Source organism: Eulemur rufifrons, chromosome 6 (genome assembly GCF_041146395.1).
Source record: "Eulemur rufifrons isolate Redbay chromosome 6, OSU_ERuf_1, whole genome shotgun sequence".
Lineage (NCBI taxonomy): Eukaryota > Metazoa > Chordata > Mammalia > Primates > Lemuridae > Eulemur > Eulemur rufifrons.
In genome coordinates, this window is record NC_090988.1 from 27,551,422 (window position 1) to 27,576,615 (window position 25,194).

The window sequence follows — 25,194 nt, forward strand, 5'->3', positions numbered from 1 at the left end:
ATAAGGGCAGTGAGGGAAATACTTAAATGAATGGTCACTTGGTGGCATTATTGCTACTTACAAGTTGTTTATTTATTCTTTGCAACCAGACAGGCCAGATCTTCAAACCTGTCTTTGTGATTTAAAATCTGTGTGATCCTGGGTAAATTACTCTGAGCTTCATTTTCCAACATATAAAATAAGCATCTATCTTTAAGAATGAATTAAAACAATTTATGGTAACAAAACAAATATACTGACATAAGCTGGGTGCTAGAGGATAAGCAGAAGTTCAACAGATAAAGAGTAAGGATAAAGACACTTTTATATCATAAAAAAAAAAAAGAAAGACATTGTTCCTGCCCTCAATGAACTTGCAGTGTGCTAATGTCCTATTTGCAGTTGTGCCATAGGATGTTGGACAGTATCTGCTACAGAGGAGGTGTAAAATAATAATTTGATGAATGAAAAAATGAATGAATTCTACACTATTGGTACACAGGGTGGTTCGTGAACCCAGAAGAGGGACTATCAGAGTGGATATTTAGGGACGGCTTTCTGGAAGAACTGACAGTGACTACGGATTAGGATTGGATGGGGTAAATGCCTCCTTAGTGCAATGACAGCTTAAGCTAAAGTTGTGAAGAGGAAAGCTACATTAGCTGTCTGGGAATTAGTTCAGTTTGCGGAAAGGACATGTGGGGTGGAGTAGGAAAGAAATTCTGGGGTTAAGTAGGGGTAAAATCTTAAAGGGCTTTTTGCACATCAAGTTCAATGGTGTAAATACTTATCCTAAAGGATTTAAGTAGACTAGTGCTTGGGTTTTGAATGCTTACTCTGCTAGAAGGTGGTAAAAACTGGGGCAATGACTCAAAGCTGGGACAGTATGTTATTCTGAGAGAAATGCAAGTTCTGTGGAGAGGTGAGGCAAGAATTAGGTAGAGCTGGAAAACCCACAAAGAATCTGATCATGAAGGGTCTGATGTCTTTTACTGTATTTGCAGCCTGGAGCCAAAGAAAAAATTTAAGCAGGGAAATGATATAATTGTACTTATCTTCAAAAAATAACTGGCAGGAAAGTGAAAAAATAACTGGAAAAGAAAACTTCTAGGGCCAAAGTAGGGAAGCGATTTTATTCTTAAGTCCCTGAAAGACACACTACAATGAACCAACAGACAGATGGTTTTCCTGCGTCTAAGTCTCTCGGAAATTTCTAGAACAGAGCCTAATCTATTGGAGATACCATATGCTTTCACCAGTACTGCTAGATGATATGTTCGTCTAAATGAAAAATACATGCACCCACATACAATGCACATATAGGACTTAGAAAAGAAAAAGAGATTTCAGCAATCTTCTATTTCTTCTAAGTTTTGCTCATAATTTATATGAAATTGTTAAGGACAGTGGTAGTGATAATTACAGAGAAATTTCAAGAATCAGAGAGGGGCATGCCCATTCATTCAGATATCAGGCATAGCTCATGCTATTCAGATGGAGTCAACAACTCCCTGTGGTCCCTGTTGAACCCTCTGCAGGCTGAGGCTAGAGTACTAAGGGAGAGGATTCTCACTTCTTTTGGCCTGGCTGGAGATAAGATGCCAGCACACTGCAATAGCTGCAAAGGCTCAGAATATCAGTGGGACATGGAAAACATCAATCTATTCCCATTTCATCAGGATAGAATGATGCATGTGATGGAATGGCAATTAATTAAAAAAGATAAGTTCAACTTATAGATAACGACAAGACTATTTTAAATAATGCCAAAGAGTATTCACAACCTATTTGTATCTTTACTCATAAATAAATTGAATATTATTTTATTTAAATACATGGATTCTTCCTTCTGCATTTCAGCCAAAGAAAGAACTTAGTGACCATTAGGAAACCACTATTTCTGTAACATTCCTTACTTTGTTTCTTGGTTTAGAGGATTATCCTTTTAAAAGAATCTAATGAATACCTGCATTTAAACTCAGCTTCTCCAGGGAGTTAACCTTGTTTAAATAAGGGAGTTCTTTGACTTTTACAAAAATGCATGCTTATAAATTCATGATACAATTCAATGCATCACATATTGAGGTCTGCTTAGCTTCATTCTTCTCTTTTTGGTAAATATGGGTTGGACTTCATACCTTCTGCTTTGGTTTTCAACATTGTGTCTACAGAATATTTTAAATCAGGAATATTTGTAGCCACTCAGTAACCAGTAAGAAGTATTGTTTCAGAAATCAGTTTTTAAAAATGCCATTGAATCAGCCTTGATGAGTTGGTTAGGTAGCAGTTCTTTATTTGTTGTAAATTGTAATCATAAATTATAAATGGAATTTTCTTAATTTAATTTTAGAATATTTATTGCTAGTATGTAGAAATATAATAGATTTTTATATATTGACCTGGCATCATGCAACCCTGCTGAACACATTAGTTCTATACTTTTTTTTTTGATTCTGTAGGATTTTTATATACAAAATATTCTTCTTTTTCAATCTAGATGCCTTTTATTTATTTTTCTTGCCTGACTGCCCCTGCTAGAACCTTCAGTACAAGGTTCAATAGAAGTAGTGAGAGGGAACAGCCTTACCCTTTTCCTGATGTTAGGAGACAATCATTCAGTCTTTTAACATTAAGTACAATGTTAACGTAATTTTTCATTTTGATTCTAGATTGACTTCATAGTTGGTAATCCAATGCACATAGTTCTCAATAAATAGTTACTGATTGGCTCAATGAAATAAAAACCACTCTGGTGTTATAAGTAAGAGTCCTTTAGGGATAAATGAACATGTCAACAGAATCCATATTAATGCACTATATTATAATGCAGAGATATGCAAGTCACTGGCCTAATCATATGTAACAAAGATATCAACTACATATGATAAAAGCTTGCTTATTTTGAGTGAGAGTGATGGTTCTATTTTCTACTACAGGCAAAATGTTTTCCTATTTCATATGTTCGTACTTTAGATAGCATATATGCTGCCATCTACTAGGGCTGTTTATGACAGGCTGTGATACCCATTAGAGTGTTATAAATATTAATTCTTCCCATTTTGTATTGGTTTATTTATTTTTGTTGCCAATGTCAGAAATTCATTTCTGGAATGATAGTTTATATATAACGTATTGATTTTTTCCCCCTTGGATTCTATTGTTTGTAAGGATAAATGTCAAAACATTGTATTTGATATAAAAGTGATTAATTATAATCTCATTGTACAATGCCATTGTGAATACAGACATACCATAATCTTAAGGTCTTTTTTCTCATAGTGATTAATACCAGAATATATCTGCTTTAGATTTGTATTTTTATAAAAATATTAATATTAAAACACCCACACTATGACCCTTCTAAAAGCAACGGAAAAGACAAATCAAAATTTTCCAGATAGTCCATTAAGTTGCAAAATTATACTTTATCTAAAAAACACAATACGATAATGGTTCACAGTATATTGCTTTATCTTATATCTCAGCTCCACCTAGGTCACTAAAGACTGAAAATTCCTGTCTCAAAGGGTGGTGGTCCACTTGCCATGTGGAAAGAGTGGATAGATCTGAACCTCTTTTGCATCCTTTAGCTCCTTTCTTGCTTCAAGCACTAGATATTCATCAAAGAAATGTGTGTTGGGAATAGACAGAAAAAGGAGAAAACATTCTTAACTTCTCTAGGCTAAACCATTTTGGGGATCAAGCCCTTAGGGCAGATGGTACTCTAATAAAGCAAGAGAGGATGACCCTCCCTAGAGCCGGTGTCTGCCCTACACTGCCAGGTTAACAAGAGACATTTAGTGAGCCTTGCCAAGAAATCTGAATGGACTTGTCTCAAGCCTTTTAGGATTTCATAAGAATGCATGTATCTTGTTGGTTCACCATTGGTATATAATATGCGAAAAGTTGACGTAATTTAAAAATAAATTTGGATTACTGCCATTCAAAAAAACTTGCTTATGTAGCCATTACATACTGTTATTCTTAAAACTGGAAAACATAGGTCATCAGTTTAGATCATTCTTGTAATATCCAAGTATTGCCAATCTTTATCCATAGAGTAGCATTTATCATTTAGATAGAGAAAAAAGACATTATTTAATTTGATAAGTGATATCATGGCAAAGTAACCATTATAATTAGTTTTAAAGGTCTCTTTGGCAGATACCAAGCCAATCTACATAAAAATATATTGAATTCTACATTAGAAATATAATGATCATTGTAATAAAATAACCTATGTATTATAAAAGCTTAGTAAGTAATGTAGACTAACCATTTATTGAAGCATTATTTTAAGGTACAGCTAAAATAATCTAGAATGCTTGAGCAATTCTTATGAAAAGTAGAAGGTAAAGAGCTCTTACCAAGTTCGCAATGATATAATGGTAGCCTTTAACATGCTTTCCAACACTTACAATCTGTAAAGACATAAGCAAATGAGAGAAAATCAATTTAACTTTACTGAAAGATTATTTTTTTTAAAAAATAAAATATTAACTATTCTAGCATAATTCCATGAGGAATCATGATGGGAAAATGATTTAGTTTTCCTTATCAAAATCATGTATTCTAATTAGAGGAATTTTATAAGCCACACTTAAAATAAATGGTAAAAATATCACTTTTATTCAGTCATACTCTATAAGTGACCAATTTATTTCACTACATCTTGTTTAGAAAATTAGTATGTTATAATCTCCTCAAAGAGAATGACAATACTATGACCCAGCCAACAATTTACACACAGTTCTCAAGAGAACACATTAACATAGAAACTTACAATGATTTTGGTCCAAAGAATTTAGACGTATTTAATTTATTGATAATTTAAAGAAATGCAAGAGAGACTGTTAGGTGTCTTCAAAAGGTAAGAATTATCGCCCGTAAGTAGATTGGATAGTTGTCCTGAGCAGCAAGGTTTTTCTAAGGCACAATCTTTGTTTTTAGGTACCTCTGATACCAGAGAATACTCAGTTAATTCTCATCTGCATATGGATATAGCAATATTTTGTTATAATAACAAGAATAAGGAAAAACAACATCAAGAAGCTCTTCTCTCTGTTAGATCCATTTTTTTTCTGAGAATGTTTTTAGGAATGTTAGGGCATTAAAAACTCAAATAATTTAAGAAAAGGAAATACCAGGGATTTTTAAAAAGTACAACTTTATTTCTGCATAAGAGATTAAAAATTAAAACTCCTATTCTCTGAAAAACTGAAAATTCCTTCAATAAGGGAAAATCTAATTGTGGTGACTAATGAACAGCTTTGTAACCTCGTTGGTGTCTTCAATTGTAACAATGAAATCCACGATATCATATACTTTCACTACCAAAAACAAAAATTAAATTGTTTTTACCATTTTAATATCCCCTAAAAACATTTCTCTGTAATTAAATGACTTGTATATGAAATGCAAGAAAACCCTTTTAAAACCAAAACACATGAGTTGTGCCTGAAAGCAGAATTTTGTATACATGGCTATTTGTGACATAAAATTCATGCTTATCTCATTTTTCCTTTTGATTATACCTGAGACCTTTTTTTTGGCTTTAAATTTCTGTAGTTTTAGTACAATTAGTTTAAATTTTTACTTTTTAATTAATTTTTGTTTATATCGTTCACGATTTGTTGTACTTCCTGATCATGAGGACTGATTGCTCTTCAACAATTCTGGGAAACTCTCAGTCAAGCCAGTATCCCTTAAAATATCCCACCAAAGATGTGTTGTGTTGGCTTTTAATAGAAGATACTGCAATGTTAGTATCACTGGCTGGGGACACTTTTATGACATTTCTCAGCTTCTAGATTCCCAGACCACAGTGTGTAGTGTGAATTGAAAATACAATCTGTCTTAAGAACAAGGCTGTGATGACAAATTCTCAGGGACAATATTTCCCTCACTACACTAAGCCTAGGCAAGACAGAAAATACTTAGTTGACTCCCTAATCTTATAGGTGACAGATTTTTTTTTTTTTTTTACTATACTCTGTTATTGGGCTGTTGCCCTTCAATGATCTGGCTTTGTATGGCATCTAAAGTCTAATTTATTGCTTTGATGGAGCCCAAAGCTCCTGTTCTTGGGTGTACATTAAATCCCCAATTGGGCTACCCAATCTGGCAACTTCCTTCATCACAACAACCTGTCATTCTTGGCCCCTGAAGATTTTCTTTACTTCCTTGGAAGGTTGGCTATGTATTTGTAACATTTTACAGAACATTTCTCTATATTTTATATTGCTGGACTTACCTAGTCTACAATTTATCTAAAACTGTATTTCCCTATAGAATCTTACCATGAAGATGAAGACAAACAATAAATAGATGGGATTATAAAGAAGGTTCAGTAAAGAAACAGCTTAATTAGTTGTCATATTGGGTAATGCAGACCTGAGTGATTTAACATGGGCTGAACAGGCTGGAGCCAATTTATTCTCCGGGAATCTCAGGTACAGCTTGTGCAGAAGACAGTGATAGGGGGACACTCCATTGTTGGTACTCAGCCGTGAGACCACATACTCTATTCATTGAGTCTACTACAGATTCCTGCTATTTGGCCCCAGCAGGGACTGTTGCCATCCAGCAATCCATTATTTATCTCTTGCTGAGTCACTATAACTTTCTCTGGTGTGGCTATTTAAGCCTTTTGGCACTCTCCCTAAGCCCCCACACTCACCCCACCTCTTCTTTCTTAACACCCTTAGCTTGTGATTTCTGTGTGACTACAGTCAAAACCCTGTGCCAGTTTTATAAAAAAAAAATCATTTTAAGGTACAAATACTTGTAAATGTTAAAAAGATGTGGAACCAGTGGAAATTCTGCACTGGGTGTGTTTCCATAAATTAATCACTGTCAGTTCTAGATTGTCTAGAAAAGAATTGTAATAAATTAAAACCTATACAATACATTTTCAAAGGGTGAGGAATTAAAAAACCACAAGAAACCAAAAGGGACAACAATCCTGGCACAAAAGGTCTTGCAGAACTCGATGTGCACCCACATTATGGGGACCAAGGGCCTTGGGGAACAGGGATCTGGAGACTTATTTGCCTGGCTGGTGACACTAGAGAGATCATCATCTTTGCTGAGCCAGATCCTGGCTGGGAAGAAGCAAATGTACTGCACAAACGGCCGTGAAGGTCTCACTGACTCTGAACAGTAGAAAATTCACCCACCACCCCTACCTGGGGTGGCCATGGTGTAAAGCCAGCTCTTGGTCCCTCTGCCAAGCATCCACCACTAGGTGGAAGTTTCTTTGTGAAAAAATCCAATTTATACTCCATAGAATAGTGTCCTGTAAATAGTGTTAAGTTATTTTTAAATAATTGCGCAAAACTGATAATGTCATGGTTGTGGTTTTACACGGCTTTCATCACCTCAACCAAAGTAAAGAATACCTTATGTTAAAAAATAAATTTGACTGACTTGACTTTGGATGTAGACCAAATTTTGTGTCTCTATGTATTTGATGTTATTCTTTTATAAATAGGGAAAAGAACAGTTTGAGATGAAAGATATGAATATAAAATAGCACTGCCTTCGTAAAAGTGTGATTGGTCGAGTTGTCATGGAAAAACAATGCCTACAGTGAGTACTTGGCATAAAGTAAAAATTAATTATGGCATTTCATAAAGACAGAAAATGTACAGGCAGGGAATCTGCATCTTTTACATTTTTAAAGGAAACAGAGGATGTAACTAGGCAAAGACTAATGATCAAATGTCTGCTTAGAGTTCTGTAGAATAGGTTAGGAAGGGTAAACAAGTTACATTGATCGTCCACTCTCAAAGGAGCTCATCCTTACAAGAATAAAATACTTAGGAGAAGTGACTAATTGATTCCTTTAATTACTTTTTCTTGTTTGTTTTTTAAGAAACAAACAGTTGTTTGGGAATATCCATGGTCCTGGTCAAATAATTAAGTTCTAAAATCAGGCCTATGCATATTAATAAGGTAAATGCCAGGTGCAAACACTGAAATTGTTTTATTAACAAATTATGGCAGAACCAATCTTTAAGAATGCAACTTCTAAATCTTTATTCATTGATTGAAGTTCAAGAAAAATGAATCCAGGATACTTCTCCATCTTGATTCCACTTTTCAGTTCAATTTAGTTCAACAAATGTCAATGGAGTGCTTCCCACCTATATATGAGATTAAGGCCAGGAGATTCAAGGATTATGAAGATAACTGAGTCAGTACTGCTGTTACAAGGATGTTTATTATCTCATATGGAGAAGAGACTCAGAGACGACTGAAAAACAGAGCAGAATAAGAGGAGTGAAATGGGTTTCAAGGAGAAGTGGTATCAATTGCTTGGGAAAACATGGCAGATTTTAAGAATGAATAGACACTAAGGCCAGGCGCGGTGGCTCACGCCTGTAATCCTAGCACTCCGGGAGGCCGAGGTGGCTGGATCACTGGAGGTCAGGAGTTCGAGACCCCGTCTCTACTAAAAATAGAAAGAAATGATCTGGACAGCTAAAAATATATATAGACAAAAAAATTAGCCGGGCATGGTGGTGCATGTCTGTAGTCCCAGCTACTCGGGAGGCTGAGGCAGAAGGATTGCTTGAACCCAGGAGTTTGAGGTTGCCGTGAGCTACACTGACGCCATGGCACTCTAGCCTAGGGCAACAGAGCGAGACTCTGTCTCAAAATAAAAAAAAAAAAAAAGAATGAATAGACACTAAAAAAATATTGATTGAATGGATGAGTAAAGAAGTTAATGAGGACATAAATGGCACAAACACTAGCATATTAAGGTCAATTTGAGACTTGTAAATGAATGAAATGTTGGCCTTCAATGTACAATCAGATTTTATGTTAAATTTTTATGTACCAATGGTTTTTAAAGTACTCAGGGATCCTTCTGTTGTTGTATATTACCTCAAACTACTACTACGAAGCTGCAATAGTTCTTTTGAATACTATCTTCTAGCTAAAGACATGCAATGACACACTAGAGTGTGAATGATTTTGGTTTCTCTTTTAATTTATAAGTCACCTGGAAATTCCTCTCTCAGTTGTTGTCATGTTCCAGAGAATTCAGTGACATGGAAAAAACCGTCACAGTAGGTGGTGTTCAGGCCATGATGCTGGTAAATGTTGGAAACTTACTGTGTCCTATGAAGGCAGTCACTCTCACTAATCCTCTTTTTCCATAGGAATTCCAGTTCCCAAATGTCCCCTGAATGTTGATTTTCAAAATGCTTCAAAATGTTTTATTGCAGATAAAAACAAAAGTTTGTGTTTTACTTCAGTTCCATCAAAAGAAAAATATAAGGCAAGGGGCTTTTGTAAACAAGCTGCAGACTTATATTAATACTACAACTTTGTAAGGATAATGGCAGGACTTTAGTTACAGGGGTGTGATGTACAAGTAGAGTGAGAAAAATAAAGCACTCCAGACCAAAAGGAAGTAAGGCTATTTAGTGCAAGAAGGGATTCAGAAGGAGGGTTGGGGAATGTAAGTTCTCATTAGAAATTTTAAGAGAAAGAGATATACACATTTTCACATGCATATTTGAGTATGGATCTGTGTGTGTCTGTGTGTATGTAGGTGCATGTGTGTGTGTATTGTGTGTGGGTGCATGCATTTTTAATTTTCTTCTCTACTTGAAGATATCAGAGATTATAAAAATTTCTAATTAGGAAGAAGTCTTTTGGAGAAAGGGGAGGGAAAGAGTTGCCTATAAGGGTAATGGCTGCCTTTCAAAGCAGTGATCTCTCTCTCACTGGAGATTCCTAGCAAAGTCTGACTGACTTCCAGTAAAACATAAAAATAAATAGATAAAAATAATTAAAAATATGTTTGTTTGTTTGTTTTGCCACTGACAGGCACACTTTAAAATGGTAAAGGTGGTAAATTATATGTATATTTTACCTTAATAAAAATTTTAAAAAAGATGTTGGGTTAAGGTCCTTCTTTGGGCTGCAGAGTCTTATACACAAAGTCCTATGTCTCTATGGTTAGTCACTGTGATAGACTCTATGGATACCCCACCTATGCCTTTGCTTTTGTCATCTCAATGCATACTCACCTAGCTTCCTACTGCTAGCACCTGAATTTCCTTGCCTCAGAGTTTTCTCTGGTCTCTAGAGCCCACTTTGCCCTTGGAGAGGGAAGAGGTCGGAAGTGCCAGGGCATTAATGCCCTCCTTCCCAGCAGCCTACATAACAATGACTGACAGAAGTTGGTACATACATATTCCAACTCTCTTGCCCCACAAGTGGGATGATACCTACATGTGTGTTCCGCATTAGCTTCCTCCTGTAATCAGTTTACACTCATTCCAAATGAGATTAAACGCCTGTCACTCGGAAGGTAATTTGCTTGATAAATGCATCTTTTATTGACTACATTTCTTCACTTCTCTTCTAGTCTATCCTTCACCTCCCAAACTGTTTGCACACAAATCCTTGTCTTAAGGTCACCTTCTGGAGGAAATCGAACTATGGCAGTGTCCAAGTAAAAAAGTCACCAACGTGGTAGTGGAATCGATAATGTATAAAAATGCTTACTTTTGTTGGCTAACTGTCCCAAGCTTGTCACCTCTGTAGTATCACACGCCTGTGTTATATCTGAGTCCCCAATCTCTATAATCAAGGACTCAAGTTGTATAAAACACTATACTTTTATCTGGATAGCCAAGATTGGTGAAAAAGGTTTATTCTCTTACATAGGTAAATAGGAATGATTCAGTGTCTTTATGTAATAAATTCTTTATATTCCTAACACATGATTTCCCCCTTCATACTGTCATATATTTCTTATGGATATCGATTTTTAGTACTCGTTTGTTATTTTCCTTTCTTTGACTTTATTGCCAATATTAAAGAAAAGTGTTCTTCAGGTGTATCCTTTCAGGTCACAGATTTTAGATCACTTTATATATATACCTCGCCCCAATTTTATTGATTAGCAAATTGAGGGCCCTGCAAGAGATAAAGTTTCAACAGGGTCCTAGTACTATGGAGTGTAAAGCAAGTGCTGACATTCAGCTTCTTAATTCCTGCTCCTTTGTCCTTCTGTTCCACCCTTTCTCCCATCATGTGACTGCCACTGGCTGTCAAAAAGCACATTGTAGAGCACATCCTTCTCTCTGCCTATCACAGTGGTTCTAAAATGCTACATCCACCAGGCTTGGATAATAGGATTCTCATCATGTTAATTATGTGGCATATCTTACAGAGCTCGATTTTGATTTAATAGCATTTTAATTTAGCAACTTAAAATATTTGCAAAGAAGAGCAAAAGATTCTATGGCATTTGTGATTATGGATTTGAAGCACATATGGTAGCTTGAAAGGACCAGTTGGAAGCATGCTCCTTTTTAATTAAAGAGACATTTTGTAAGAAACAATATACAAATAATTCTAATAAGACGTAGGTGGAGGGAGCAATTCTTTGCTTTCATAAACAAACACATTAAATAAAAACAGTCATTCAGTGATGAAGCTGGGACTCCAGCCGGGCCTTCTGACAACAATTTCTATCCTTCTCTCACTACATGCTGCTCTCTTCTTTAGACCATAGCAATTCAGAAAAATGACTTATTTTGGGCCAATATTAATATATCTTTCATAAGAGGAAAATAAATTAAACAGATACTTGTGAGAATGACATTTGCTATCACATTAGATATTGATAAATACCAAATTTGTTTATAAGAAAAAACAGCTTTCTCATAATGAAATGAAGGCACAATTTCATTTTCTTGCAAATAAATCTCCTGTCTGAACATATTGTTTATTTGAATAACAGCATATATACAATGTGTTCTTAATTCTATTTTGCATGAGACTGGAACAGGGACACACAGATGGAGAACTATCAGGTAAATTTAAATGAATCTATGTTTGGGTTTGTAATTTTTCATATATCCATAATAAAGCTAATTAGCAGAAAAGCTTAAATAGCTTGGATTTAGTTTTGCATAGTTGGTACTTTACCAGGTGTATATTTAAAATGACAGTTCAAATACATACCTTAAATTTAATGCAAGTCCAACTCAATCCAATAGATAATCCTATTTATTTTTGACAAGATCAAAGTAATCAATTAAAGATTAAACTATGCACAGTATAGTTCAGCATTAAATACATTTTCTGGTGTACTCTTTGAAAATAGGAATTCCATGAATATTTCATTTCTTGAGATGTCCCTTATTGGACATATTATCAATGAGTAAATATCTATTCTTGGATTATAAAGCAAACTTGGGATCAGTGGTGATGGGAATAAAAGTTATTTTCAAATGTCACACACTGTCACATGTTTCAAAAGGATATATAATTATGAGGGAATATTTGCTGAATTTTAAGGTCAAATATGCTCAAGATGAAACCCAATTGTTCAAACACGGACTGTATAAGCATTTTGTGAAGATGTTCATGAGATAGATGACTTCTAAGATCTAGTCAACCTGAGAAATCTCTGATTCTGTGATTCTCCAAGTGTAGAGGACTGTGTGAGCCATCGGCTGTGTGAGGCTTGTGCTAATATATCATGTTTCCACTCTAGCCCCTTACTTTTATATTTCTTTTCTTTATCATATTTGAAATGTTGTCATCTGAAAGTTCTTGCCTTTCCCATTTTTCTTAATTCAAGATTTGTCTTATTTTCTTGAATGCATACTAGGCAAATAAAATGTAAAGATGTAGCTGCAAAAAAAAAAAAAGTTTTCTGGGCAATTTTGTAAGGAACATTAGGTTAAATAAGGTTTAAGAGGTTTCCTTGCTATAGGAATTTTTAGAGACTTTATTATGCTAATGTACAGTGAAATCTCAAGAGCTAGAGTATGCAGTTCTGTAGAACAGTTTTAAAAGGTTGTTTGAGGACATTCTTCCTAGAGCATTACCTTTCACTTACCTCCTTCCTTCACTTTCACGTACATTTCAGATTCATGCTGCTTTGGCATAAACATAAATGTTGCCTTAGTAGCATTTTCTTATTTCCCTTCGGTGTTGATTATCTTTATCCACAACAATAACTCAACTATATTATAAAATACATTCTGTTTGTAATTTTGGGGATAGCATGTCCCTCACTATTTAATATAAAACTTCAGCTAACAATAACTTTTGGGTCATAGGTTTTAAAATTTGTGTTTGTTAATTATATTCAACATATGAATTTGTGATTAATTAAATATGAAAGACATATGACCTCAGAGTTATTCGCTTTGCTTTGATTTCAGCAGAATATTTCCTTTGCTTATGAGCTCAAGAAAACCTACACCTATAGGGAAATAGTGTCTAATTTTGTGGTTAATCTTAAGCAGAGGATCAGGAATGAACTTATTCTGTTACCTTTCTGACTGAATCAAAGTGATTAAAAAGGTGTATCACTTCACTTGCTGGCAGGTAGTACATTTTATTACTGAACTGTTTAATATAAGTTATGTATAATTTCTAATAGCATAGTTATATTTATGATGTTTACAAGACTCAGAAAAGTGTCCTCAAAGGTACTGTTGAATGTTTTGCTTCTTTTTTGTTAATCTTGCTGCCTATTAAACATTTGAAGAATAGATGCAAAATTTTACTGAAATAAATTATGAAGTTATCCTCTCTTTTCTACTTAATGAGGAATATTACTCACCTTTTTTGAAACCATCGTAGATACATCTATGTAGCTGCCTTCAATTTAAGGATAGAAAAACTAATTCATTTTATGGTTCTAAAATTATCAAGCAGAATTTCCTTTATCTTTTAAAAAGAAGCTGAACTTTTGAATATTTGTGTCAAAAACATTAATAGAAATTATTCTAATAAGTGTCCTTGCAGCATCAACTAAAACAAATTTAGTGGAACCTAAACTAATCCCAGAATTCACAATTCTTCCACGACAAAAGCACTTGCATTCTGACAATCATATTTTCCTTCTTCCTTGAAAAAATTTATGTCCTTTGCTTGTTTTACTTTTCCTTTATAAGAAAATGAGGTATAGCTGCAACCATGGTAACAGTTGCTAGGAAACAATTGGACACCCCTTCCTAACCCCACCACTTCCATTTGCACCAGTCTGACTGAGATCTGTAAAGGTGTTTCTGTTTTCCATGAAAACAACAATCTTAGTGGATCATAATGGGACTTGCACATTCAAATAAATTCTGCCAAAAGTAATATTAAAGGAGTAAAATTCATCTTCTTAGCATAACCTCATGTCTTTTGAGTTTCTTCTTACTTTGTTGTAGATCCTGACTGAGCAAAGCTCGATATGCAAAAGTAGCTTTATAATGAAGCAAAAGCAGCAATCTCTGCCAGTACTGCAGTGCGGGAAATTGCTGAGATGATTTCTTTGCTGTAGTAATTTCTTTGGTGCTTGATTTGTTCCTGTTATATCTCACTCATTATTACTTTAATATACGGAGATGGAACTCAAGTGCTTTTTTCAACCTATTTAACAAACTCTAGAAAAATGTAGGTTCCTCATAATCTTCTGTAAGTGAGATTCTGGACAAGAAAGCTTCCCAGGTAACTGAGGGCTTACCTCCGGGAACTTCAAATGCTACTGGGCACTCTTCCCTTAAACACATACAAGAGATTATCTACTGCCTGTGTCTTCAACTGAGGCTCATATAGACTTTCATTTATTCAACAATTATTTCTTGAGCCCCTACCAAGTCACTAGGGGATATATTGGTAAATGATAAATATAAACTTTGCCCTGTTTGAGATAAGATTTTTCAGAGGAAAGATGACAACTAAACTGATATAATACAAGTAATCCACATTTCTGCTACCTCCAGCCTTCATCCTTGATGATGGCTCCATTCCAGTTTCTACCTTTGCCCATACCCAATCCTGATCACACAGAGCTAATCTCCACCTTCTGAGCATTTTCATACCTCCTTGCCTTTGCAGTTCCTTCTGTCTTGGAATACCCTTACCCTATTTCTCTGGCTGGGAAAATCCAATGCATTTTTAATTTAAATGTCTGTTTTCTTTGTGAAACATTCCTGACTACCTTGATTGTACTTAGCTCCCTCATTTTCTGGGTGCTTGATACATTTTGTAATATTTCTGTTTCTGAGGCCATCAGATTATCTTGTAATTATTTATTCATAGTTTTGAGTTCCTGGCTTGAGTGTAAGTATACTTACTGTAGGGACCATGATTTACTTACTCATCTTTGTACAGCCCTGCCGTGCCTGGTGCCTGGAACTGGCATATAAATGTTGAATGAAGTGTCAACATGAGGTGTCAAGTGCAGAGCTGTCCTGCCTACTGTTGTTGGCTCATTCCTATTGTCAGGTGTATGCTGCTTAATCCTTCTACAGATGATTCAAATAATCAAACCTATTATCACCAATTCTCAGATCCCCCCTCGAGGGACACGTCCTCCTTATAAGTGTAGCTGGCTTTCCTTGTCTGTGTTTCTTTTGGAGATATATATATATACACACACACATATATATATATAAAAATAAAAGCTTTGGTGTGAAAAACAGACCTTATGGCCAATAGCCAGTAACTAAAATGTTCCTTTCCTTTTAGGTAATGACTCAACCAGTTGTGGCATATAGAGTCAAGCTCTTTAAGTCTTTGGCTCCTTTTAATGCTTTATTCAATGCCAGAGATTTTTGGGGGAGTGAGGGTGAACCTGGTAGAGTTCCAGGTTCTGGTAAAATTCCTAATGTTTCAAAATTGTGAAAATTTATAAACACAGACTCTAGATAAATAGGCTTTATCTTTTAAACAGTATTGCCATGCATTTGACAATTTGCCAAAAATCCTGTCTGGGACCTGGCATCTCACTTAGGTGGTACTAGGCAAGGTAGGCAGCCTTGTGCTTAGAATAATATAACTGGGACTATGTCCACATTTCACCTCTTATGTGCAAAGGGCCACATTTGTGTCTGTGAGAAATTTTCCTCTCTTTCTAATTGATCTTGCCCTGAGATAGAATTATTGGCTTCCTTTGGTGATGCAATCAGGCTCTCAGAGGTCAATCATAGCTTTTAGGCTTTTTTGATTGATTTGCAAACAGTATGAGAAGGTCACTGGTTTTGACAATTATCTGAGATCCGCTTTGTGTCTAATGGGCTACTGAATTTCCCTTTCATATAATGAAAGTGGCAATACCGCTGAAAGGGGTGCCAATTAAATCTAAGGTAGGTGATAAAGAGGTAGTTTGAGATACCTGGGAGCCAATTGTAGAGCCATTTTTCTCCATCTTTTTGTTAAATATCTGTTTCATACTGGAAGGTCAGTCCTCACTATCTTCTCCTGAAAAATACTTGGTTAGACTCCTTAAATACATCCATTGTGTGCCCTAGGGTCAATATACAGTCCTCTATCTCATGCCTTTGATATCATCATCTATTTAATAAGAACTGGCATTAATAGCAAAATCCCTGAGGCAGTGTGAGATCCTTGATAACTTTCTATGTATTGTATTTCTAAAAGAAAGAACATATTTTAGTGGGATTTCAGGAAACTCTTTTGGTTTAGTTAACTAGGGAAGTTACTACCTACAACAGAAAATGTATCTGTTGTGCTTAGTACTTTATCTTCAGCATAGTGCCTGACTATACATACACACACACATATACACACACACACACACATAGCAGGCATGCAACAAATATTTGTAGAGTGAATAAGTATTCTGGAAAGATAACCTGACTAAAGTTTTACTTTGTGTTTCTTTTCAAGGTATACCCCATATGTAAAATTATGTATTGCTTCAGAGTCAAACACAATATCAGAGAGACTTCACTAGAAATAGAATTATCAACCTTTTAGAGTGACCAGGGTTTTTCAAGATCATCTCAGCCCAATTCTCCTTATTTAAAGTGAGGAGGAGAAGAATCTGTAAAAATAAATATAATTTAAAAGGTGTTGGAACTCCCAGAATGCTTTAAGCCTTCAAAGAGATATGATAGTGATCTGAGTCACCTGTGGTTAAAACTTCTGTTTCTGAGATTACAGATTAACTTGCTTTTTCATTTTTCGTGTTTTATACAATGACTAGAAAGAACTAGATGACATTAGGGACAAAAACCTCCTGCTTTCTTAATGACCCTTGTTATAGATTGATTTCCCATTTATTATCCTGCTTTGTTTAGACCAGATGATAGAAACTCCATGACTATTAGACTCTCTGTAAAAAAAAAAAAAAAAAAATGTTAAATGTACCCTTCCCAAACAGAAACCCTGCTTATAACCAACCAGGCTGCTATAACTATGTGCCAGCCTGTATGAATAACGCTATAATCCTATTAAAAACCCCTTTGTCTCTGCCTATATAAATGAAACCTTAACTTCCCTACATTGGAATGCTGACTCCATTCCTTTAGAGTTAGTGCTTCTGGGTTGGTCATCCTCAAACTTTGTGCTTGAATAAACTCTCTTTATATTAGATTCTGACCCTTTCAATTAAGGTGACAAATCATAGGTGGTAAGGGATTCCATTTACTTTTTAAAATAAGCAATTGAAGATTTCTCATCCATCTTTCAGATAGTGAAAACACTCTTTTTTTTTTTTTTTTGGAACCATCACAATTTTGGGGTATATAAATCAACTGACCAAAAAGAGAGATAGAAGACAGTACAAGCTATCCCACTGCCCATCATGATGACTCTATTCCAGAGGACCAGAGTTGGGTGCTCATGAGAGGAGGGTTTCGTTAACAATAGGAACACACAAATCTAGCTGCAGGACCCTTGGATTCTTCCATGATGAACTAAAATATGTGAGCAACCACCAGCTTTAAGTGCTACTTTGCCCAAATAATTTTTGAGGCCAGAAAAATTGTTAAGATCAGGTTTGTTGTTGCTTTTTTGTTACTAAGTTAAACATGTGACTCAAAGTCTCACTATTTAATTGATAAGGTATTAAGTAGAGTCCTTAGGGACTCTGCAAGTAATCAAGTTCGGAATGTAAAATTAATGAATGTGTGTGAAAATAAAATAATATATAAAAGGCTTCCACCATAAACCTCTTATTTCATATGCAGTTCTACATAATAATTGATGTATTTTTACAGGAAGAAAATTAGATGAGAGGAATAAAGCTGTTGTCCAAAATAGTATTTATAATATCTTCCAGTCAAACTCATAATATTAATTTAAGGAAAAATACTCTATCAATAATCACAAATTCAGCATCACTTAAAAATACTTTTGGTTTTAAATTTCTCTTTAAAGCTTTTTTCTGTGGATGAGTAGACCAAATTGTCTATTGGATTTAGACAACCAAAAACACAATCACTACAAACAAAATGACAATAAATCTAACTTTGTTAGATTTGTAGTTTTGTTATGTTTCTATTGCCTTACATGACTCAGTGGGTAATATTTACATAAATTCTTCCATTTTTCTCTTATGGTGTAATTCAGGTGGGAAAATTGAACTTAAACTACATTTTCAACTATTTGATCTGAAGCTCATGTTTTGAAAGATTTGCATGAGTATATGGCTATTTTTTAAATAGCAGCACATTTATAAGAACTAATTAGTTCATGGAATAAAAATAATTTGAAAAACATACACAGAAGATGAAATGCTTCTTTAACCACAGTTGTCCATTAACATACTTTGAGAGAATATTGTGTGAGCTATTTCCATCATGTTTTTGCAAATTAATACAAATTAAAATGTCAACGAAGTAATTATTGACAGCATGTTACCATAATATGAAGTGTATCCATCCTTCTAGAAATTACTAATGCATCTCTTTATCTTCATTGTATCAATCTCACTATCTTCTGAAAGAAAGTCACTTTTTCAAAGGCACTTTTCTGATCAAGATTATTTGGCATTTTACTTTTTTCATTTAAAAAAACACTTTTGTTGATTCTCTGAAATTGTTTTCTATTGTTATTTTAATTCATGAAAGAGGATGTTGAAATACAGGTGTATTGAGGTCCATGTACAAATTCCTGACAAAGTTTGGATTAGCTCTTGTGTTTGGTTGAGTCAAGTAAAACCAAGAAAACACTAAAAGTGATTTTGCTTAGAGCTACAGGAATTAAAATGTGAATAGCACTAATTAAAAAATTACATTTAGAATCAAAAAACAGCTTTTCTTGGAGGGAAATTTTACAGGACAATTAAGAGCACATTATTTTCTCACAATACATAGAATTTGTTACAATTTATGAGATTTATACCCAAGATGCATTTTAAAGGGACAAAAGTCTATTATTATTCTTAATATTATTATGCAGCCATGATAAGAAAGAAATCTTTTAAAATTCAGAAGAATTGGAAAGGTAGACACTTAAGTTTTCTAATTTCTTTAAAGTGACACAAAAAATAAGATGTCCTGTTCCCTTAGCAAAAGCTCATTCAAGGCTTATTCAGAGTTTATCCAAACCACCTGGGTGTGCTGATTTTCTTCTTAGAAACCAGCTAAACCTCCGAAACGGGTCAGTGTGCTTTAGGCACTCAACTGCCTCCTCCAGACGTGGTCTTTTAAGCACAGGTGCTAAGTGGAGGGTCTGTCTGAGCCTTACTCACTCTCTGACAGGAACTTGGCAATCCAGGCAGTTCTTGAAATTGGCTACTCTGAGGGATTCATCGTGAGTTATTTACAAAGCTTCAGTTGTTCAGGTCAAACAACTCAAACTCTCAGTACAGGGGCAGGGGTGGAAGGGACTGGAATGGGAGTTAAAGGTGAAGTGACTGCATTGCTTCACAAAGTAAGACAAAAAGTTTTTTCATGGATTCTATGAATACCCATTAATAATTTCATATATCTTGTGTAGCTACAACCTTAATGATTTTTTGGACTCCCTCAGGAATAAACATAGTGATGTTTAGGCTTATAATTAGCATTTCCTCAAATAAAATATGCATATTTCTTCAGTTAAGTGTTTTTCTTTTTATTTTTTGCTTTTCCTTCTACAGAGGCATAATAGGAGCTAACTACCTACCCTGTCATTACTTCTTATAGTATAGTCTGGCTTCACTGGACCTTACAAATGCATGTTTTTTACTTTTAACTTTTACCAATGCTAATTATAGTTGAGGAAGGAAATTTAAGACATCTAATTCAGTGCTTTTGGATATTATGGAGGAATCTCTGAAATCTATTTTGGTTTTGATCTTTATAATTGAGTACTAAAGCTATTCTTATAAACCAGCCTCCAAATTAGTAAGTTTACTACTACAAATCACATCATATAATTATGCATTTAAATTATATGCCACAAAATAACCAACAAAAAAAAATCGTATTACTCTATTGTCTGGCCAACCTAACATATTGTATTGCAGATAAGTATAAGCAAGCATTTCTAAAACCACTAGATGGCATTCATTCACTGTAATTTTGGCCAAACAGCCTTCCAAAGCTTTATCATGATATGCAGGGTTGGGGGAAGGCAAATGTTATCCATTATTTGATGATATTTTCCTATCATTTAGCACAATGACAAAGCTCAGTTTTATCTTTTCCTGGCTGCTTTAAATCAAATCAACAAATATTTGTCAAAAGCTTTATTCAAGGATTCTTCCTTATTGAGGACAGTTGAAAACCATCTTCACTATGGTGGTAATGTATTTACTTACAATATCTAGCAGAAAATACACGCTATGTACAGTATATCACTTAATGGTCTTTTATTTCATTGCTTTACTAATTTATGTAGGTATATCTTATGTAGCTACTTCTCTAAAGGTTACAAAAAGGCATATTCCCTTAAAATTTTTTCTAATATTTTAGATGGCATTAATCTTCAAAATTAATATTTTTGAGCTGTAGCCCAAGAGCTCTTGTTGATTCATAAAGGAGTCTTCTACTGTCTTAAGAATGTGTGAGAAATAGTCTCTTAAGTACACTGAGACCTAAGAACCAAAATGGCCTTTGATATTAATAAAAGCTTACAATTTGGTTCTGGAGAAAAATCATGGAATGAAAATTCTCAAACCTCAAACTCCCAGCTAAAAGATTTGGAGAAGTTATTAACAGGAACAAGTCAATCAAAGATCAGCTTTTCTTTTGTTGGAGGTCTATGTTAATAATATAAAATCTAGCACTTACCTGTTCTAATATGTTTTGAAGTCTCTCTATTTCACAGTCTATCACAAATTTCTTCTCCTGTCTTCTATCAAGCTCTTCTAGAAGTTGCCTATAGCTGACATCATTAAAATTTTCCACACATATAGCGCTGACATGCCAACCATTTTGTCCTGCTTTTTCCATAATTGCTTGGAGTATCGAATATCCTATTGGGGGGAAAAAGAGTTACTGAAAATATGCTTTTACTCCCCTTTAATGAATTCTTCAGGCACTGAGCCTACATCAACATTTTTATGTTCCAAAATATACACTGAATGCTTAGAAACTTAAAAATCTGAGTGGCTATTTCCGAATCATTTGTTCTTGCTTTCTTTACTCAGGGCAACAAAATCTCTTAAAATATTGATTCAATGAAGCAGCAATACCATATTTTGTGTAAGCTCTCAAAAATCTCTTTATTTACTGGAGAATATTGTGTTGCTCTTTCTAGATACATTTTTGATGAAATAAACCAAAGACCAAATCCAATACCACCTGTAGTCAATAACAATTTCATAAACACTTTTCATTATTTTATTCACCAGACAGAACTCATTTTGCACAACTGTTTTGACTCTCCCCTTGAGCAAGGTAGTAACAACATTTTTAGTTCAACTACAGATGGGAAGATGTAAAGGAAACAGTACAATAGTACTTATTGTGGACTCGTTATCCTTGGTGCCTCTTGTGGTGATGTGGACAGATGTATATTCAGTGGCATTATTTAACTCTTCCTCTCTTGGCAGGGGAATGGTATAGATTGGGGGTGAGTTCAATGATTACTAAGTGACAAACTGGGCTCTCATAATTTGGTAGAGGAGAAAGACATTCAAATAAACAAATGCAACTTAGTTTTACAAAGGGTAATAAGGATAGCAGTACTCAAGGTAAAGTGTTGGATCAAAAGAAGACTTGTTAAATCTACCTGATGGAACAAGGAAAAATACCCTAGGAGAGAAACAGCTTGAGTTGGGTCTTGCAGGCTGAGAAGGAGCGTGCAAGATTGCTGGAGGTGGGAGTGTTTATTAGGAGAAGACAGTCCTTTATTAGGTGAGAGAACAGGAGGGATGGTTCCCAGCCTGTTCTTGATCTACATCTCTGTGCACAGGGAAGGAAAGTCATCTGGTCCAAGCAGCTAGGTTAAGAAAGGAGCTATGTGGTAATCCCAGCACTTGGGGTATATCTTCCTGCCAACGCTGTCTTGAAATCTTCCTACTTTCTTCACTTTTGAGTTTTGAATTGCAATGTGAGAGAAGAAAAGAAAAAGAAAGATTCTTTGAATCTATAGGTAGCCCTTAAACAAGGATTGGTTAGAATCAGAGCCTGTTAGGCAGTTATTTTTTACTTTATGGTTTAGCATAATCAAAATATTCTAGTCCTCTTCAAGAAAGTCTAACACTTATTTGAGCTCATTCTATAGCAGCTGCCTATAGTTTCTCCCTCCCTTGGTTCTGAAATTAGAGAGGTGGATGGATTAAAAGTGAAGATTTAAAATGAATACACAGCACTTGCAAGATAAGAATATATTTATTCTGTTTTCTGATTTGTATATGAGTCTCATAGATTCAGGAATTTTGATTTTTAGGTATGTTTTCTACATATCAGAGTTTCAAATATTGCTGATGCTCAGTTTATATCAACAGATGGAACTGATGATGAGATCATATTTGAAATATAAATTACCTGATATCCTGCCAAATGAAACACTGTGGCAGTCAAGATTCATTTTTATCTAAATGAAAAAAATTCCCCAAAGAGAAAGAAAGGGGTTTGTTAATTACTATATAATTATTCTGGTATATCTATTGCTCCATTTAGTCTTTCCCTTTGTAACACATGCCAGTAATTATCTTTTCAAATCTCACCTAGATCCCCCGCACCCCAAACCCAGGACTCTTTCTCTTGTTTCCTATTCAACGCATATGTAACATGATGATATGAAACCTTTTTTAATATATGTGTTCATGCCTCATTTATTTTGTTACTGGGGCTCGCTCTCTGATGGTAACTGAGGCAATGTTCCTTTTATTCATTTTTTGACACCTATGAACATGTTCTTTGACTCAATATGAATGCTTTTAAAAATACCAAATGACATCTTACTTTTCCTTTTTCTCCTTTGATTTATCATCACACCAAAATAATTCTAAGATATATTTTATTTGATCGAGCGTTGTAAAAATTATAACTATCAGCCACACACATTGAAGCAGTCTTCCTGCTCTCTGGGATTAATTCACAGCTTGGCACAGTCCTCTAAATATTGCTGCTTTTTTTTGGCATCATGTGGCTGTCAGGCCTCATGTCAGTACTAGGCATCCATGTTGTTATTCTCCCGCTGACATGGCTTTTACAGAATGTAGAGCCACACATTTTCTGGTGAAATTTATATATGTTCCCATGTACATTACAAAATTGAAAGGTTTATACCAAGGAAACAAAATCATAATTCAAGTCCAGCATTTCATTATCTGATTTTTTTGGATTTACACTAGATTTTTTGGATTTGACACTAGAATTGAAATAAGACAGAACCCTGGGACACAATCTTTGTTGAATGGCAAAGAAAGTCGGTCATCTAAAAAGCCCCATTAATCATAGTCAGAAATAAATGCCATCTTTTTAATGTAGTGCAAAGGACATGCAGTTATAGTTTCAGAGTCTAGCTGAAAACTTATATTCTTTTATAAGCTGTGTTTGATTTTAATATACTCTCTTATTATTCATTGCTACTTAGATATGTAAGTTTTATTTATTTGCCAAGAAAGCTGGGAATATATTGTAACTGGGAGAAAATATTGCTCTTGAATCTATAATTATGTAGCCTAGCTGTTATGTAAACTATTATAGAAAATCACAAGTCAAGTCATACTGTTTCTACATCTGGCTATGATTTGTATCTTCTAGTTATTAGAAAATCTGTAATACAATATTGTTGGCCAAAATGTAAATACTGCAGTTTTGGGTGAATATCACAGAAAATTAACTATGGTAAAGAATATTTTAAATCTTGTTTCTACTCTAAAAAGCTATATAACATTTTAATTCAGTATGATTTACTGAAAACCTACTATATCCAAGATTCTATAAGGTATATCAAGATAACCAAAGATGTGATTCTTGTCTTTATAAGGAATTTACTATCTAGCAAAACTGTTAGGTAAATTACCCATTATGCAAAATATACAGCATTGTATACATAGCTTCCAAGAAATCAAAATAATTTTTTAGAATACTAGGGAGAGCATACTATGAGCATATTACTTTACTGCATCACAATAAGTAATTAAAAGCTTTTCCATAGTTATTAAAGAATACTATCAATTACACATAAAATATTTGTTTGTAAATAACATAATGATATCATCAATTATTTTAAATAAAATCATAGTAAACTAAGCAGTCCTGAGCTACTGCTTCCTTACACAACACTTTTTACATCATCCATGGATAATGACCTATTTTGGATGAGTATCACCTCAGAGATGTCACTGCTGACATCACAAGCTGGGCTTATGTATTTGATATTCTCTTTTGCAACAGTTATTTAACTGTCTGTACACAGAGCAGCAGAAAGAGAAGCAGAAGAAGAAATTTATGCAGGGAGAAGATAATTGTGAAAACAAAGAAGTTATCCATACTCCATAAGGAAGACTCTACTATGGATAAGGACTGAAAAATGCCCATTGTGCTTTTCAGTGAGAAGGTCATTGGCGTACTCGCCATGAGCCGGGTCCATGGGCAATGGAAGGCAGGATATAGAAGTCATACATTTCAGAGGAGTGAGAAATTGAGGAGAAAATGGGAAGAGATGAGAATGTAGACATTATCAAGGAATACTGTCAGGGTAAGGAAGTAATGAGATGAAGACTATGCTGTTTTGATGAATATGGGGTAGAGAAACATCTAAACTATGTGAACTGGTTTGGGAAGGAGAAGACTGACTGGGTCTGTCCCATGGGGAGTTGTTGAGCCAGAAAAGAGGAAGTGACAAGGGGAGATAGCAGCCACTTGTACTTACTCAAATTGAAGCCTTCCTCGTTAATCTTACAAATTGCTATGCAGGTACCTGCTACTTTACCACTGATTTCTCTGGTCTGGCACAATTGTCAGTGTCCCAAACTAGTAGATTTGAGGACAAAGGTGTGCGTGTATGGAGGTCTACCTCATGCTGTGTATTGACTTGAGTCATAGA

At 34.7% G+C, this 25,194-nt stretch overlaps 1 protein-coding gene across 5 annotated transcripts in view; it reads right to left on the reverse strand.

The window, feature by feature from the left end:
- Positions 1–25,194, reverse strand: part of GRIA4 (glutamate ionotropic receptor AMPA type subunit 4) — a 353,850-nt gene that overhangs the window by 83,594 nt on the left and 245,062 nt on the right. For all 5 annotated transcript variants that reach the window (XR_011233664.1, XM_069468990.1, XM_069468992.1 and 2 more), the window contains 2 exons: positions 20,982–21,166; positions 4,347–4,400 (listed from right to left, as the gene is read on the reverse strand). Coding sequence is in view for 4 of the 5 variants with exons in the window: in XM_069468990.1 (XP_069325091.1) it covers positions 4,347–4,400; positions 20,982–21,166 (239 nt within the window). In the remaining variant the exon portion in view is untranslated. The remainder of the gene's footprint in view (positions 1–4,346; positions 4,401–20,981; positions 21,167–25,194) is intronic.